General features: G+C 42.7%; 1 protein-coding gene across 3 annotated transcripts in view; it reads right to left on the bottom strand.

The window, feature by feature from the left end:
• The window catches only part of aff2 (AF4/FMR2 family, member 2), a 150,092-nt gene that overhangs the window by 50,683 nt on the left and 81,555 nt on the right, over positions 1-17,854 (bottom strand). For all 3 annotated transcript variants that reach the window (XM_052071355.1, XM_052071364.1, XM_052071371.1), the window contains 2 exons: positions 6,893-6,937; positions 799-885 (listed from right to left, as the gene is read on the bottom strand). In XM_052071355.1, the coding sequence (XP_051927315.1) occupies positions 799-885; positions 6,893-6,937 (132 nt within the window). The remainder of the gene's footprint in view (positions 1-798; positions 886-6,892; positions 6,938-17,854) is intronic.

The raw sequence follows: 17,854 nt of genomic DNA, 5'->3' as shown, positions 1-17,854 counted from the left end.
GCGTCTCTCATCGTGTGCAATTCCGGAGTAGAAAAGGATTGGTACCAGAGCCCAACCTGTGTGTGGAGATGAGTCTGACTATATCTAACCAGAGAAGTGACAATTCCACATCCCTGGAGCCAGGTTCTGCAGCTGGGGATCGGACCCGCTAAGGTCCCCGCTTTTGGCTGGCGACCAACTCTCCATGCACCCGACCCCATTTAGCACCTCCCACAGGTGGTGAGTCCATCATCATTTTGTCCTTTTGGCATGAGCCTTGCCGGGCCCCATTGGTAGAGGCCCGGCCACCAGATGCTCGGTCTGGTCCCTTACTTACGACCTGTTTGCCATGGGTGGCCCTGCCAGGGTTACAAATCCCCAGACAACATAATCAGTGGAACACTGCAATACCTCAACCGCAATAAGGTGACGGCTCTTGGAGAGGTATTCTTCTTCTCCTTCTTCTTCTTCTTATTTGTCCACAGCGTGTTCTTAAAAAAATTACTATGGTTCCGCAACTTCAAAATTACTGATCTTCTAACCAACAATCAATTAATCAACCTTTGGGGATGTCCAAAAAGCAACGGACCAAGATTCGCAAACTATTATTATTAGAAGTAGTAGGGGTAGGAGTAGCAGTAGTGAGAGAAGTAGCGTTTATTTATTTTTTACTTGAGAGGCTATTCACAATGTGTCAGTAAGATGATGAACATGTATGACCTTGGAGATACGTCAGTTGGCATACACTCTGGTTTGCATTCCATTTCCCAAAATGTCAGTCTTTAATCACAAAGGTGAAAGAGGCAAAACCTTACTAACCTTGCTTGGAATGGGAAACTTGGTTTGATCAGCTTTTCCAGGAGTGTGAATGGCCGTAAGAGGGGGTGGCCAGGAGTGAGTCATCTCCTAAGTATAAATACATTTACACACACACAGGCACAAACACATATTATTAAGGGCATTTAACAATTTCAGATAATCCAATTTACTGTTGTGCTCGAAACAAACAAGAGCTATGACTCAGTATAAATTATATGAAAACAATTTTGACAACAGTTTGTAATTCTGATGTGATTTGTTGGTACAAGCGCTTGGATGCAGAAGAGCAGTGGTAGCGTTCACTTATGGTTTTGGAGACTCATACACATCCGAGTGGACTGTATTATAACTGGCAATATAAAGTGAGAAGTGGATTGGGAGTTGGCAGCACACTCAGGGATCTGAGCATGAACTAACTGCAAAAGGTTCTGTGTCCAAAATAAAAGCTGACACCAGCTGTTTGCATTAAGAGCTAAATGCTGGCATTGCTGAAGCCTTCTGATTTAATTACCAATCACACAGTCTCACTCAGTTCAATTCCATGCTCAATATGTGGGAGTTTCAATTAGTTAACAGAATAATCCTCTGACGTATGCAAGCATTTGTGTGTTTCTGTGTGCGTGTCTTCGTTTTGCAATACTATTCAATCTCCAAGGAACAACAGTGCAAGGTACTGTAAGTTAAGACTTACAGTATGTTGAAAAAGCTGCTCAGAGAGCAAAGTAAAAGTGGGGCCCTAAAATTTTATTTTTGCCAGCACAAGTCTAGTTTAGAGTGTTTGGGGCAGTGTTGCGCCCATTTGGGCCTTTCGGCGCACGGAGTTGTCTCGCCCCAGACAATTTGGTCACACAAAGTAGTCCATGGCAGGCCGGTGGTCCAAAGGTTACCGTGTCGACCTCACAGTGCAGAGGTACCGGGTTCCTATTCCAGCGCTGGCCTCCCTGTGTGGAGTTTGCATGTTCTCCCTGGGCCTGCGTGGGTTTTCTGCGGGTACTCTGGTTTTCTCCCACATTCCAAAAACATGCATGGCAGGCTGATTGAACACTCTGCATTGTCCATAGGTGTGAGTGTGAGCGTTTGCAATGTGCCCTGCAATTGGCTGGCAATTTGCCTACTGCCCGAAGATAGGCTCCAGCACTCAGACTCATCTCTCTCTCTCTCTCTCTCTCTCTCTCTCTCTCTCTCTCTCTTTCTCTCTTTCTCTCTTTCTCTCTCTCTCTCTCTCTCTCTCTCTCTCTCTCTCTCTCTCTCCATATATCCATCCATTTACCACTGCTTATCCGGGGTCGGGTCGAGGGGGCAGCGGCTTTAGTAGGGAAACCCAGACTTCCCTCTCTCCAGCCACTTCTTCTAGCTCTTCCCGGTGGAACCCGAGGCGTTCCCAGGCCAGCTGGGTGACATAGTCTCTCCAGCGTGTCCTGGGTCGACCCCAAGGTCTCCTACCAGTGGGACATGCTTGGAACACCTCACCAGGGAGGCGCCCAGGAGGCATCCTAATCAGATGCCCGAGCCACCTCATCTGGCTCCTCTCGATGTGGAGGAGAAGCGGCTCTACTCCGAGCCCCTCCCGGATGACCGAGCTTCTCACCTAATCTCTAAGGGAGAGTCCGGACACCCTGCGGAGAAAACCCATTTCGGCCGCTTGTATCCGGGATCTCGTTCTTTCGGTCACGACACATAGCTCATATCCATAGATGAGGGTTGGGACGTAAGATCGACCGGTAAATTGAGAGCTTCGCCCTTTCGCTCAGCTCCTTCTTTACCAGAACAGACTGATACAGCGTCTGCATCACAGCAGACGCTGCACCGATCCGCCTGAACAAGAACCCAAGATACTTAACCTCCTCCACTTGGGGCAAGATCTCCTCCCCAACTCGGAGAGTGCACTCCACCCTGTTCCGACCATTGTTTCAGATTTGGAGGTGCTGATCCTCATTCCAACCGCTTCATACCCTGCTGCGAAATGCTCCAGTGAGAGTTAGAGAGTCCTGATTGAAGGAGCCAACAGTACCACATCATGCAAAAAGCAGAGATGTAATACTGAGGCCACCAAAACGGACCCCCACAACGCTTCAGCTGCGCCTAGAAATTCTGTCCATAAAGGTTATGAACAGAATCTGCGACAAAGGGCAGCCTTGGCGGAGCGGAGTCCAACCCTCACTGGAAAAGGATTCCGACTTACTGGCGGCAATGTGAACCAAACTCTGACATCGGTGGTTTAGGGACCGAACAGCCCGTATCAGGGAGTTCGGTACACCCAGGTCAGCATGAGAACGGTCTATAAAGGATCACTGACGTCAGACCTTTATCATCAATCGTCTCCTCACTATGGTGGATGACTCATCAGATGAGTCATGCTTATATCGGAGTAAGTACGTGTGTGAACTGTAATGTTTAATCTATTTAATTAGGAACTCCGCAGTGTACACCGTGTGAGTGTAATGCACGTGTGTATGTCTGTGATTTTCAATCTCATGTAGATTGTGTTGCCAGGCGACTCTTACATGTGCGCATTATAAGAATTACTTTGTTTTGACAGACAGCACTCCTGATTGTTTATGCATGTATGTGTCTTTTAATTATGAGTATTTGCTTCTATAAATGTTAATGTGAGTGATTACCTTGGTGAATACCAAATCCTCCCGCTGTCTTTCTCTCTCCCTCATGCACACACCAACCTGTATATCAAACTGATTTTGTCTTATTGTCATCGTGCCTGGGCGGCCCGGTAGTCCAGTGGTTAGCGCGTCGGCTTCACACTGCAGAGGTACTGGGTTCGATTCCAGCTCCGGCCTCTCTGTGTGGAGTTTGCATGTTCTCCCCGGGCTTGCGTGGGTTTTCTGCGGGTGCTCCGGTTTCCTCCCACATTCCAAAAACATGCATGGCAGGCTCATTGGACGCTCTAAATTGTCCATAGGTGTGAGTGTGGGTGTGGATGGTTGTTCTTCTCTGTGTGCCCTGCGATTGGCTGGCAACTGATTCAGGGTGTCCCCCGCCTACTGCCCGAAGACGGCTGAGATAGGCTCCAGCACCCCCCGCAACCCTAGTGAGGATCAAGCGGTTCGGAAAATGGATGGATGATTGGATGGATGGGTGGATGTCATCTTGCCTCATGAACAGTTTGGCTGCATTCATTCCACAATCCAAAAGGCGAGTTGTTGCTAAATATTAGGATCTCTTGGCGCTCACACCTCTGTTGTCTGTTATTCCATTTGGTCAAAGATAAAGTCAGGAAAGGAATGCTGAGTTTACCGGAAGGTTCAGATTCTGACCATTTTGAAAAAAGGAGGCAGCTGACCAGCATAAAGTCTTCTCAGTGGTGTGGCTCAGCTGGTAGAGCAGGTTGTCCAATCGTTTTGAAGACCACAATTCGACTTGTCAATGAGCGCTTACAGTTTACAAATCCCACCATGGAGCCAACTTCTCATCCTGCTGCTGTTAAATGCCATGTAAGCCAGCTCAGGGCACTGAAACGCAGCTCCCTACCTTGGCTCAATACATCGCAATGAAGACTAACAACTGCACGTCAAACTTTTAACAAGAGTCAATAGCGTAAAGATTTGTGCGCCCCAGACTGGAACATAAGTCACACACTGTCATCAGATAACTGAGCTGAATGAAACTTGACTCATTATTAACAATATATTTAACCTTTTTAAAACACAGGATTTGTATACCAGCCTATATATACCTGTATATAAGGAACATGAGACCTCTCTGAGCTCATCCGCCCCTACACACCTGCCCGGCGCCTCAGGTCTGTGGACCAGTCTTTGTTAGAGGTACCAAGAGCTAAACTGAGGCTCAGAGGGGATCGAGCCTTTTCTGTTGCTGGTCCCTCTCTCTGGAATGACCTCCCACTGGACATTTGGCAAGCCTCCTCGCTGCCCATCTTTAAAACCCTCCTCAAAACTCACTTGTATTCTTTGGCGTTCGACTCAGCATGATTTGTCCTTGATTTTACTGCTTGGTGCTTTCCACCGCCTTTATTACCGATTCATCTTTCTGTTTATTGTGTATGTTAAATCGCTCCATGTACAGCACTTTGTATGCAGCGATGGCTGTTCGAAAGTGCTCTATAAATACTGTTGACTTGACTTGACTTGACTTGAAATTGTTCTGTGACCACACTCAAAGACCAAACTCAAAGCGTGCGTATCTCAAATCACCTGCCCCCTTTGAAATAAATAGAAATGCCATTAATCTGTTCTCCTCCCAAAACAACCGAATACTAAAGTCCTTTTTAATGTCGAAATCGCAAATTGTACTCTACGAAACACAGACCACAATAACCTACGGCAAGTAAATAGAACATTTTAAAAAATGAAGCAATTTTTGTCACACTTTTTGCTTCATTTAAAAGGACATTGTGCTACTTCTTCTGGTGTGACCTTGAAGGAACAATATAATACAAATATGCAGATATACATGGAGGCAGACTCACATGTTCTGCATATGCCATAATGAGACTCAGCTTTTCAATAAAGCAGTAACATAAATAAAGACTGTGAATTGATTGACTTTTAAGTTAAAAATGAGGCACAAAACAGAAGAGCGCCAACACCGTACCACATACAGTAGATGCTAGCCTGTCAACAGCATTTCCCCATGATTTGTTAGCATTGGCATTAAGCAATTGAACTAGTGGACATAAAGGCTAAGGTTGAAACTGATGGTAAACCTCAGTTGGGAGTGGTAATAAATAGTTTCAAGTCTCTCTCGCTCACTAATTATATCTGCTAAACTGCTGCTTGTTGTGAAGTGAGTTGAGTTCAATGCCACTACAGTATACCGTGCTCATATCTTGCAAGCCAAAACGACAACATAGAAAACTGGAGTAGGGACAGGATTAAATAAATTGTAGTTCTTCCCATTTTGAACGTGGTGAAAAGGACATATTGTAGGTTTAGGTGGTGTGCTAATAGGTGTGTGAAAGAAAGAAAGAAAGAAAGAAAGAAAGAAAGAAAGAAAGAAAGAAAGAAAGAAAGAAAGAAAGAAAGAAAGAAAGAAAGAAAGAAAGAAAGAAAGAAAGTAAGAAAGAACAAAGAGAGATAGAAAGAAAGAAAGAAAGAAAGAAAGAAAGAAAGAAAGAAAGAAAGAAAGAAAGAAAGAAAGAAAGAAAGAAAGATAGAAAGAAACAAGGAAAGAAAGAACCAAAGAAACAAACCAGTCAAAGATATGCCCCGCCTTGCACCCAAAGTCATATAGGTGGGCTGCAACTCACCCGCAACCCTCATTAGGACAAGCACTTCGAAAACGAATTGATGGCTGAAGTTAACACCAAAGTCAACCATGTCTGTGTTACATCTGTTTTATTGTTGTGTTGTGAAAGAAAAGTGAAACCATGTGCAGGCATCTACTCCAATGCACCACCCTTCACATTCAGAACTTGCTGATCTTTCCACTAGACACGGCTCAAAACTCCAGATTGAATTTATTGAATTTTAGTTTTCGGCGCACCAATTTTATTGACATACGGCTTCTCATGCAGCTCACAGCTTGCGATCTGTCACACAGGCCGTTGACCACCTTATTGATTTGTGAGGGGGAGAGGTGAACGACGGAGGGCAGACAGCAATGAACAGGCACACAAATAAAGCATCGAGAGACGGAGGATGGAGACAATCCCAGTGATGGGTGACAGAGGAAAGTGAGCGATAAGTTGATATCACATTATATGCTCTCTTGACGGCTTGCAACTGTCGAGCTTTCTGAAGAGATGACTCTACTCTCACCCCACTTTGGGAGAAGACAACCCAAAAAAGGCAAAAATAAAGAAGGATGTTGAGTGTTTGCGCAGTTACCCAATGGAATTCTTTGGAGGAAACAATGGTCTTGAGATATTTTGCATGACATAATTGGACAATTGTGAAAAAAGCTTGTTTACCCTTTAATAGAAGCCAACCTCCCATTCCATTTATTTCTTATATTTGTCTTTTTCTGCACCAAGTCCTGGCTACAATCTGTCTATCTCAAGAGAGAAAACATTTGCAGGCAAACTCAAAACAGCTGATGATCACTGCAATTACGGTGTGTATGTGTGTGTGCGTGTGCGTGTTTGTATTTTTGCACGTGTGCGTGGTGTTCAACATACCCGCAAAATCTCTTCTACACAGCTGGAGTCATTTGGAAGGCTGACCTGCAGAAAACAAATGGAAGACAAAGAAAGTGTCACAACTAATAGAAAACATCAGTGACAAGCATAACATGGCTTGAATTACATGCAACAAAAGGAAAGTCTGCTGAGGATTGCAAGTTCAAATATGCACTCAGCCATATTTTCGATACCACTTCACCCAATACAAAGTCTAGGAAGGGGCCTGGTCAGCAATGTAAACCAGGCTCAATTCAACGGGGCTCAAATGTTTATGGTATTCAGGATTAACTCACTCATTCATAATCACTTCAAATGGGTGATTTCGATTTCCTCAAATCTTCACTGTTTTCATCTTGTCATTTTCATAAATGCTTCTGGCAGTGTTGCAGTTCAGTGGCGGCACGGCTTCAGTTACCACTCAAATTAAACTCAAATGTTGATTATTTTTCCGCGACCCCTGTGAGGACAAGCGGATTAGAAAACGGATGAATGGATGTTGTTTATTTTGAATGTACGAGATGAAATAAAATAAAACAATACATCGCATTAAGAGCCAAACTTCCAATCAGATCCAAATAAAACTGTGGCCTGTGTTTTGTGGGGGAAAAAAAGTTACATGTCAGACAGAACGATGGCTCGATCGTATAAAAAGTCAAGTTTTTAATCTGTCCACCTGGCTTCCTGCAGATTTTTAGATGAGATCTCATGTGGCCATTTGTTCTAAGAAAAGAGAAAGAAGTCCGAACAATTTGGGAGCTTTATATTTTTTACATTTTTTTACATTCTTGTCACACCACAACTATATGAATATCCGGCACGGTCCGCAAAGTGACTAGCAGAACTATCTACTGTAGGTGTGAAGGTGGCGCAACTCACCAAATGCTCAAGTTTTAGTTACGGTCAAAACAAACGATGCAACGTCACCTATAAAAATGAAAGCATACGCCAAACAAATGGTTTTCCCTGGAGCAGCTGCTCTTTGCTGTGCCAGTTCAGCTAAAGTGCATGTTGTACTTCTTCCATTATTCGAAACAAATCATTATTGTCTCTGCTGGATACACACACTGCATTGTTAGCTAAATGTACCCCACACAAGTATAAATGCCACTGCCAAATGACTGTTTCCAAAAAGCATTTGAAAACAAAATAAAACAGTATGATGGACCCGTTCCTGGCTTGGTTCTCCCTGACAGCCTCAATAAGAAAGGAGTGAGGGATAAAGGAGCAGCTGGAGGAGAGGATAGCAAATCCCTCCATAACCATAACCTCTGTCGCACAACCTCGCTAACTGCACCAACACGACTTTCAGGAAACATTTAGTGGCTGCAATAATGACGATGACATCACCCTCATCCTAAATTACCGCAAGTAAAACTAAAAGGGACACTTGCATATGCTATGTCACAAAAAAAGGACTTAACCATTAAAAGTGAAAAACGACACTGGCAATCCTTTTTTAATAATAATGTACAACCATTCTCAGCAAGGGGGTGAGCAAGCTAAAGAAAAGCGATATTGAGATCTGGCAAGGACCATGTGACTCTTCGCTGTAGATCTGAAAATAAATGAGAGTATATAAAGATTGTATTATGGATTAATGAACTATTTACAAGTCATTCATAACAGCAGCAATACACTAACATATATGCACAATTCTGACTTTAAAGTAGATTATCAATGTGAAATTGGCTCAAGCAAGAAGAATCATGGAATCACTGTGAGTACTTGCACATTTACTGTGACACGTTTCTATTAATAACATTCTCTGTTTGGCTTATGGCTTCCCCATCAATTACATAGTCTAAAAAACGTCATGTTCTCACGACAGATGCAACAGTGATCATTGTGGGTGTTAGTGACGATAAGCTATTGCCTTTTGGTATGGCGTCAGGATTCAGTTCACATGACTTGGCTTCAGTTAGACTCGAGTCACCAGTTTTGGGACTTGCTGAGCTAAAACTCATGAAAGACTCAATTTCACTTTGACTTGGCACCAATGAGAGTCAAAACACATGAATTTACAAGTCTTGCCTGTTTACAGTTAAAAATATGCATTCCCAACATGTTTTGTTGTTGAAACAAGTATCTTTGACTCATGCATATGTAAACCTGGCAACTCTCCAGCATGCTGCAAAGTATGAAGCAAGTAGCATTGTGTGAGCAAAGAAGATGATTACATTTTATGAGTTCAAGCACAAAAGACAACCAGTGCAATTTATTAAACAAAAATAAAGCCACACCTACTACCCCACTGACTATCTTGGCTATCAATGTTGCATTTCCGAAACCTGCAAAAGCAAAGACCTGAAAACAGGTCTAAGTTGTGGTGTCAGTGGCGTAACGTAATTTTGGTGGATTTGATCAAGGTGCAGGCAGACATATACCACATATCAAAATGCTTGTTTTCCATATCTGTCACAGGACTATGTTAGTACGGCTCCAAGCGGTTGGTCTTTATTTTCACTTGGCTCACATGCACCTTCAGACAGGATGGCATACCGAATGTAATGTAAAAAATAAATAACAAAGCCCACATCATTCACACAACAGCCTTCAGGCTGTGTGAATAGCAACGAGCTGCAATACATTTGAAGGGGGTTATGTCACACTAGCAACGTGTGTGGTTATAAATGCAGAAAAAAAACTCTGCTGGAGGAGAAGTGGTGAAACTAAGAAAGACAAGAACAAAAATAAAAAGAGAAGCAATTGTATTGGGTGGAAAATATGACCAAAGCAATTACTGAGACAGAAATCCTTTTCTGTCGGAAATAGCTGCTCAGATGACACACATACACACACACACGCACACGCACACGCACACGCACGCACGCACACACGCACACACGCACACACGCACACACGCACACACGCACACACACACACACACACACACACACACACACACACACACACACACACACGCACGTAAACAGACTCAAAGAAAATAAATAATTATAATATAATACAGGAATAAAGAAAATGTTGGGAAAATAAACACGAGTCAAATCATGAACTTATAAATATGCACTTGTTAAGCGTGTCAACTTACAAAAACTGTGACACAGCCAAGTTTGGTTTCCCATTGAATTTTTCCTGAGAAAGAACTTCACAGGCCAACTTTTTGTAATAACCACAAATGTTGTCACAATTCTTAAATGGTAGCACCCAATTACAGTAGCACGTTGCACTAGTGATTAGCACGTCTGTCTCATTGTTCTGAGGTTTGGGGTTTGACCCTTGGCTCAGACTTTCGTGTGAGGAGTTTGCAGGTTCTCTCCTGAGTTTTCTCCAAATATTTGCACATTCCAAAAACACACTTCTTAGTTTGACGGAAATTAGTCCAGAGGTGGAAATGTGAGTAGAAAAGCTTGTTTGTGTATATGTGCCCTAAAATTGGCTATAGACACCAGTCCAGTGTGTTTCCCTGACTCCTAACCCAAAGTCAGGGGGGATGGACACCAGTTTATCTGCAACTCTCGTGAGAATAAGAATTTTTTAAAATGGCTGGAGGGGCACACCTTGGACTGGTCACCAGTACAGTGAAAGCTACAAAGACAAACAACTATGGATCAAACAATCTGATTATTTATACAGCACTTTTCAAAAATTAAACTGCAGCACAAAAAACTTTAACAAGAAAAGCAAGGAAGCCCAATTCCACAGACACACAGAAACAGATACTCACAACCATACACAGAAATTCCTAACACAAATCTGACACATAACAGAGTATGCAAAAACATTGAACAAAGGTAACTGCAGCGCTTCCGTACATGTCAGCAATTTGCTATGAGGAAACCCAAGAGTCTGGATAAAAATAAAAATATATACCGGTAAATATACATTTTGCTAAAAATGTCAATAATAGTCAAAACTATTCACACCTCCACTCACACTCTGACATCGATCACGTAAAACAGGGGTGCCCATTATGTCGATCACAATCAACCGGTAGATCGCGATCTGGTCCCAATTCGATCACGAGGGGTGTAGTGGAGAAAAAAAAAAAACTACGTTGTTAATGTGTGTTAATGTGTTAATGTATTAATGTGCATTGCACCCTAATCATCCTATCGGTCTCATTTAACAAAAGTATTCACTCAGCAGTCTGCAATTGTAGCTTGTGATCCGAGCTGCGCTATATATTTTATCGTTATCATTATTCTCATTCAGAGTTTGTTTCGTATACAATTCACCGATGGCACGGGCAAAGAATAAGAATCCAGAGGGTCTAGGGAAGCACTTTAAAATGGTACGTGTGAGCTAAGATAGTTAACAGGCTGCAAAAGTGTGTTGCATGCCTCCGTGTCAGGCGGTTGTTCATCATGGCGCGCGTGTGTATGCGCAAGTGCGGTAACGGGTCCATCGCGGGAGGTTGGTTGATCCAAAAGTTGATCTTCGGTCCAAAATGTTTGGGCACCCCTGCCCTAAAAATTACCCTAACCACATGCTGCAGAGTGAAAAATCATTTTACCAATTCAAAATGTTTTGCGACCATGCAATTAATCCATTTCAGTCACAGAATTAAGTCATGTTTACCTTGTATTATTCAGTGTGAGATTAAAAGTAAACAGTAGAACACAGACAGAAGTGAAAACACACTATTATTCACAAACTAGACCCCGTATACCATGCTGCAATTCGATTTGCCACTGCTGCTAACTTAAACACGACAACTGCGAACTGGATTTGCGATTCATCGTCTTTCTTCACTCGAGCAGAAAAATTCACTGACCCATGTTTATCTATAAATCACTCATTGGCAAGATCCCACCCAATTGTCACTCTGCTCACCATTCATACCAACACCCGCATTCTATTTTTTCTTTTTACTTTTTTAACATATTCGTTTTCAAACACCACACTCCTTTTGGTCAATCGTGGAATCAGTTCTCTGCCCCAAATGACTGGAACAATCTGAAACTAATACGATACATTTTAGTTACCATGTGCAATGGTATAAGTACATTCTTTGGGAACTTGTTATTTTAGGCTAGCGATACCCATAGCAATTTGACGGTAGATTGTATGTACCATGGCCCAAGGTATGGTATAATGTTGACAGCAGCACTTACAAAACCTAATCCATGCCTTTGTTACATCTGGACTGGATTACTACCATGCACTATATTTTGGAATTAGCCAGTCCTCCCTCAAGCATCTCCAGTTGGTCCAAAATGCTGCTGCTGTCCTCACGGAGCTCATAGGAGGGAGCATGCAAATCCAATTCTAGCCTTGCTTCACTGGCTACCTGTATGCTTTATATTTCATTTTAGGATTCTTTTGTCTTTGAAGACAGTGATGAATTGAGTCGAATCTCCTTTCTAATGCAGCCAAACCTTTTCCCCTTCTATGTTATCAGAGAGCTGTTCACTCACTTGCTCCAGTTCCTCTTACAAGACAGTCATTAATCGGGAAGAGGCTCAGATTACTTCAGAAACTATTACTGAAGTAATTGAACTCTGTCAACACTTCGAGAGGTCACAATGTGGCACAAAGACAAACTGTTGCTGTAGTATCATGGAAAAAGGAGTGGCGTCAGAGTGAAACTAACAGTCATCCAGTTGCTGCTATTTTAGTTTTTCAAGAGTGAGATCCAGCCGGGTTTGGAAAATCTTCAGGGATTTTTTTTTTCAATATTTGTTTATTCCGTTTCATGTGTTCCTGTTATCATCCATATTTCAGCTGTTTACAGAGCTGCACTGACCTCCATCACTGGGATTACCAGTATGTGTGCTGGATCACAAGCTCTCCTCACAGTGTGCATGTATGTTCGTGTCTTTGTGGGCACGCGTGTGTGCATTAACGTGTGTGCGAGCAAGCAAGAGAGCATGTTTGTGTTATCTGAGGATGTCTGGGTCAACTGGTGCACCTAATAACCTAAATCATAAAAAAAAAAACTAAATTACCCTGGGTCTTCTCTTGCAGGCTCTTTGCACATCCTTATTGTCAGATTCTCAAAATTATTCATTTTTACAAGTCTGGTGGGAATGTTTTTTTTTTTTTTTTCTTATCATTGCGCCCACTTTTTTGGACATTATACGACCAAACTTCAAACGTTTCACAAAAATCAGGAGACGTGGTGAGTTACTTTAAAAAATCCCCAAATTTCTACTTTTCCCAGAATTCCACATTTTCCACTCGATAATCCTTATTCAGGCGGCCCGGTAGTCCAGTGGTTAGCACATCAACCTCACAGTGCAGAGGTACCGGGTTCGATTCCAGCTCCGGCCTCCCTGTGTGGAGTTTGCATGTTCTCCCCGGGCCTGCGTGGGTTTTCTCCGGGTGCTCCGGTTTCCTCCCACATTCCGAAAACATGCGTGGCAGGCTGATTGAACACTCCAAATTGTCCCTAGGTGTGAGTGTGAGCGTGGATGGTTGTTCGTCTCTGTGTTCCCTGTGATTGGCTGGCAACCGATTCAGGGTGTCCCCTGCCGACTGCCCGAAGACAGCTGGGATAGGCCCCAGCACCCCCCGCGACCCTAGTGAGGCTCAAGCGGTTCGGAAGATGAATGAATGAATAAATGAATGAATAATCCTTATTCAAGTGAATGAGGTGTTCAATGAAAAAAAATCCTTATATTTCGCACTTCAAATTCAAACTGTTCAGCTCATTCAAAAGATCTTGGTCACACTTTTCCATATTTCAATACTCCCCAAAAATCTTCAGTTTAAAAGATATTTTACATACTGTATTTCCCTTCATGCTCCATATTTCTTGTTTGATACAAATCATTCCAAGTTCTAAATCTGTTGGGAATGAGTTATTAGTCTCATAATTCCCTAATTTCCACAATAAAGTTCCGATATAGAGATATATTTTACATATTCATTGGATGGGAGGCCACAATTTCTTCGACGCCCTCCAGAAGTCTTTCTCAACGGCCTCACGAAACTCATCCTACACCCAAGTCTCACTGGCCAAAGGCTTGATTGGGCTTTTCCTTTTAAACCTGATGGCATCCCTCACCTCGAGTGTCCACCAACTTGTTTAGGGGTTGCCACCACAACAGGCACGGACCACCTTACGGCCTCAGGTCCAGTCAGGCACCTCAACAGTGGAGGCACGGAATATAGTCCATTGGGACTTGGAATATGGTGAGTTCAGACCCAATCACCCCTGCCTCAACCAGGATGTTGACGCAGTTCGTTCTAACAAGGGTCTCTGCCAGGCATCCCAGCAGACCCTCACAAGACGTTTGGGTTTGCTAGGTCGGACTGGCATCTTCCCCGACCACGGACAAGTGCACATGTGGACACCCTTAAATCTGAACATGGTGTTTGTTATTGACATCCTTGACGAGCAGAAGTACAATAACAGAACACCACTCTGGTTGCGATCGGGCGGCTGTTTCTCCCAATCACAACCTTCCAGGGCTCACGTGAGTAGTGAAGTTCCCAAACAGAACGATGAATTCTCCAGCAGGAGGCATCCAGCCCTGCTTCCAGGCTTGGCTCCAGAGGTGACCCCGATGCAATGGGTGGGTGATCCCGCTAGGGGCGTGAAGCCCCAGACGACTATGGTCCGAAGGACACACAAACCTCTCTACCACGATAAGGTGACGGCTTAGAGAGAGGCATGCACATGTACGTTTTTGTAATTAAAATAAAAATGTAATGGTTAGCATACCGACCTCACAGTGCGGAGGTACCGGGTTCGATTACCACTCTGGCCTTCCTGTATGGCGTTTGCATGTTCTCCCTGTGTCTGCGTGGGTTTTCTCCGGGTACGCCGATTTCCTCCCATATTCCAAATGGTTGGTTGTTCGTCTCTGTGTGCCGTGCGATTGGCTGGCAACCGGGTCAAGGTGTCCCCCGCCTACTGCCCGAAGACACTTGGGATAGGCTCCAGCATGCCCCGCGACTCTTGTGAGGATAAAGCGAATCAGCTAACCGTCTTCTACCACTTCCATGTAGAATTTTTAGTGAACATTGTATATCCGTATCTGCGTATATTCAGCACATGCATTCATCACTCAAAATATGGCCATGCTATGAATCATTTGAGGCTAAATGTTACATATCCACAACCACACAAACACTGATTCACGCTAAATGCATTGACACTTTCATGCACTACTGTGCACCAAATTTCTCCCCTCCTTTCTCTTCTCATTTCATTTGTTTCTCTCTTGCTTATTTCCTGGCCCCCCATCCACCCCCCCAACACATTTATTTAGCTGTCTCTCTCCCTCCAGTCTCTCTTGTCCTTCATCTTGTTTTTCCCTTTCCAAGCTGCAGAGAAGCAGATAAGCAGTTGATGTACCATCCAATTATATGTCGACATTGAAACATTGCTTCAAATAAGTCTGTCATTTTAGCCCTGTGCTGATTGGACTTGATCTACTATATGCATGCACTAGGGTGTGAGCAAGGTATTGTGTGTATGTGTGTGCGTTAGTGTGTCAGTGTACGCTGAAAAAAGGGTTCATTTTAAGTTCAGAGTGAGTTCCATGTGTGGCTATTTTAGTCATTGCTTTCATACAATACAGCACTTCTTCTATGATCTAACTCTCGAGCTGTATTCTATTTTTTTTTTCAAATACACCTTTGCTTGAGTTGACATTTAAGATAAATAAATCCAAACTTTGCTAACAGTTGGTCTTGCTTTTTTTTTTTTTTGCTTCTTCACATCTTTGAATGTTCAACAGTCTAAAATCTCAAATTTCAGGCATGCAAAATCATAATCGATGCCAGTATTCTTCCCAACTACTAATGAGGTGCCCATTAGCAAGGCACTGAAGCAATGTCCTGAGCTGAAGAAATGCAGCACAGTCTACACTCTCTGACATCCCTCCTTGCATGTGTGTGATCTGCTTCTGTGTTGTGTGTGACACAAATACACAGCTGATTAGTTTTACATACTAGATGAGCTTGTAAAATGTCCAAATGGTAATTATCTTGTCAAAAGTCATAAATATGTTCAATGAGGAAAATCATAAAATTGCAATTATGGAAAACATGTTTTTAAAGGAGACATAGTGCGGAAAATTACCTCGAATCTTGCAGATATTTGTGTCTCTAGCATTAAATGATACAAGCAAGTAAATCTTTAGTAAACGAACATATCCAGAAAATGTGTTCCTAAACAAGAATTGTGAAATATGCAAGGTAACAGAAGGGATAATTTCCATAAAGCTGACCACACTGAGGACATCAGGTTCTAAAACACTATGTCGAAGCCAAAAGGTAAGCAGAGCTGCATTGTGTTTTCTGGGATGTACAAATGAGCTTTCGGCTTTCTTATGCTTGCCATTACAACTGCAACATATGAAAAATAGCGTACATGGAGCTGCATACTAAATGACCACTGTAATTTGACAGCTCATTGTGAAACAAGCTGCATCCACAAGTGAAAACGCAATCAATGATGTCTTTGTGGGAGCGACTGTTCGCTTCAAAGTTTGCACTTGCTTCGACACATGACACTTGCTCCTCTGGAGTGTTGGCCCTAGTCATTCTGACAACAAAATCCATACTCGGCCTTGCCCCCACAATAGAGAGGGTGGGGTAATGGGTGGCTCATTTGCATTAGGCCAGTGGTTCTCAATTATTTTCTGTCATGCCCCCCCCAAGGAAGAGGTAAACATTTCGTGCCCCCCCCCCACGACGATAAATTGTATTATTTGCCTATAAAATGGGTCATAAGTACACCTTGGCATAACACTTTATCCTTATTAACATATAAGTGAATTAAAAAAAGAAAGAAATATGGACCAACTTACAACAAAGAATAGCTTTAGTAACTGGAACAGAAAAGATTTAAAGTGCATCTGAATTTCAAAAATAACATTAAATCCTGAATTTAACAATAAATATTTTTTGACTGACCATGTCATACCCTACGATATTGAAAAATAAAATTACATAAAATCAATAACTAATAATGCATTCAAACTAAACAACATTATCTCAAGAGCACAATATTTTTAAAAAACTTTAACCAGCAAAACAAAAATATATAAAAAATTGTGTGTTTTTAAAAAAATCAAAAATGATGCCTGGATTAATGGCTACAATGAGCAGAATGCACAGCTTTTCGAAGCAAGGTTTGAAACAGGACACAGCAACTTTCGGCTCCTCCTCAATGTGTAGCCGGTACCTGTACTGCATTTTAGTTTACTGAAGTAGCAGTCACAAAGCGGCACGATTGATGGCAATATTCGGCACGTTTTCGCTGAAAAAAAACTCAAGCAGCTCATCAGCGTGATTAGGGTGTAATGTCTTTAAGTGACGCCTTAATTTATTTGGCTTCATGCTGTCCGCTACCAAACGTGTTAGACACAGTAAGCACATCGATCTTTCCTTGTCTGCCACTGAAGTCATATTGAAGCCTAGCGCTACGTACGCCTCGTCATATTTCCCCCCTGAGAATGCTCCCTGCGCAAACTCTGTCAATGAGAGCGCCACTGCCCCCTAACGTAGTGGAGGTGCAATTGCACGTTATTTTAGTACAGTAAAATAATCAAAAAGTATGTTCCCCGAGGTCAAACGCTCCCCCATTGACGGAGTCCCGCGCCCCCCACCCCACTATTTGAGAAACACTGCATTAGGCACTTCTGCCCATTAAAATGGGCTAATCTGAGCCAGGGTCTAAAAAGTGGGTGAAAAGTGTCCTGTCATTTTTAATAGCTGATGTATTTTGACAAAAGCATGTCACAGATCTTAAGATACATGGTTATGTTTTCAAATTGTTGAAATACAAAAGCATCAAGTATGTGATTTCATAAATCCTTTATCAGATCCCCAACATTATTTGGCTGTTAAATGTTTATGAGTGAAGAAGCGAGGAGGACACAGTTAAGTGAAGCCATTGCCATTGGACCATACAATTGCACCAAGATTGGACTGAGGTTGAATAGATTACCGTAATTAGCCTTGTTTTGTGGTGAATAACAGCCCAGAACAAGTTAGCTGCACCATATACTTCAGTCTGTTTACAAAGTAAATTTGACCGCA

Source organism: Hippocampus zosterae, chromosome 1, assembly GCF_025434085.1.
Source record: "Hippocampus zosterae strain Florida chromosome 1, ASM2543408v3, whole genome shotgun sequence".
NCBI lineage: Eukaryota > Metazoa > Chordata > Actinopteri > Syngnathiformes > Syngnathidae > Hippocampus > Hippocampus zosterae.
This window is presented reverse-complemented; position numbering and strand designations above follow the sequence as displayed.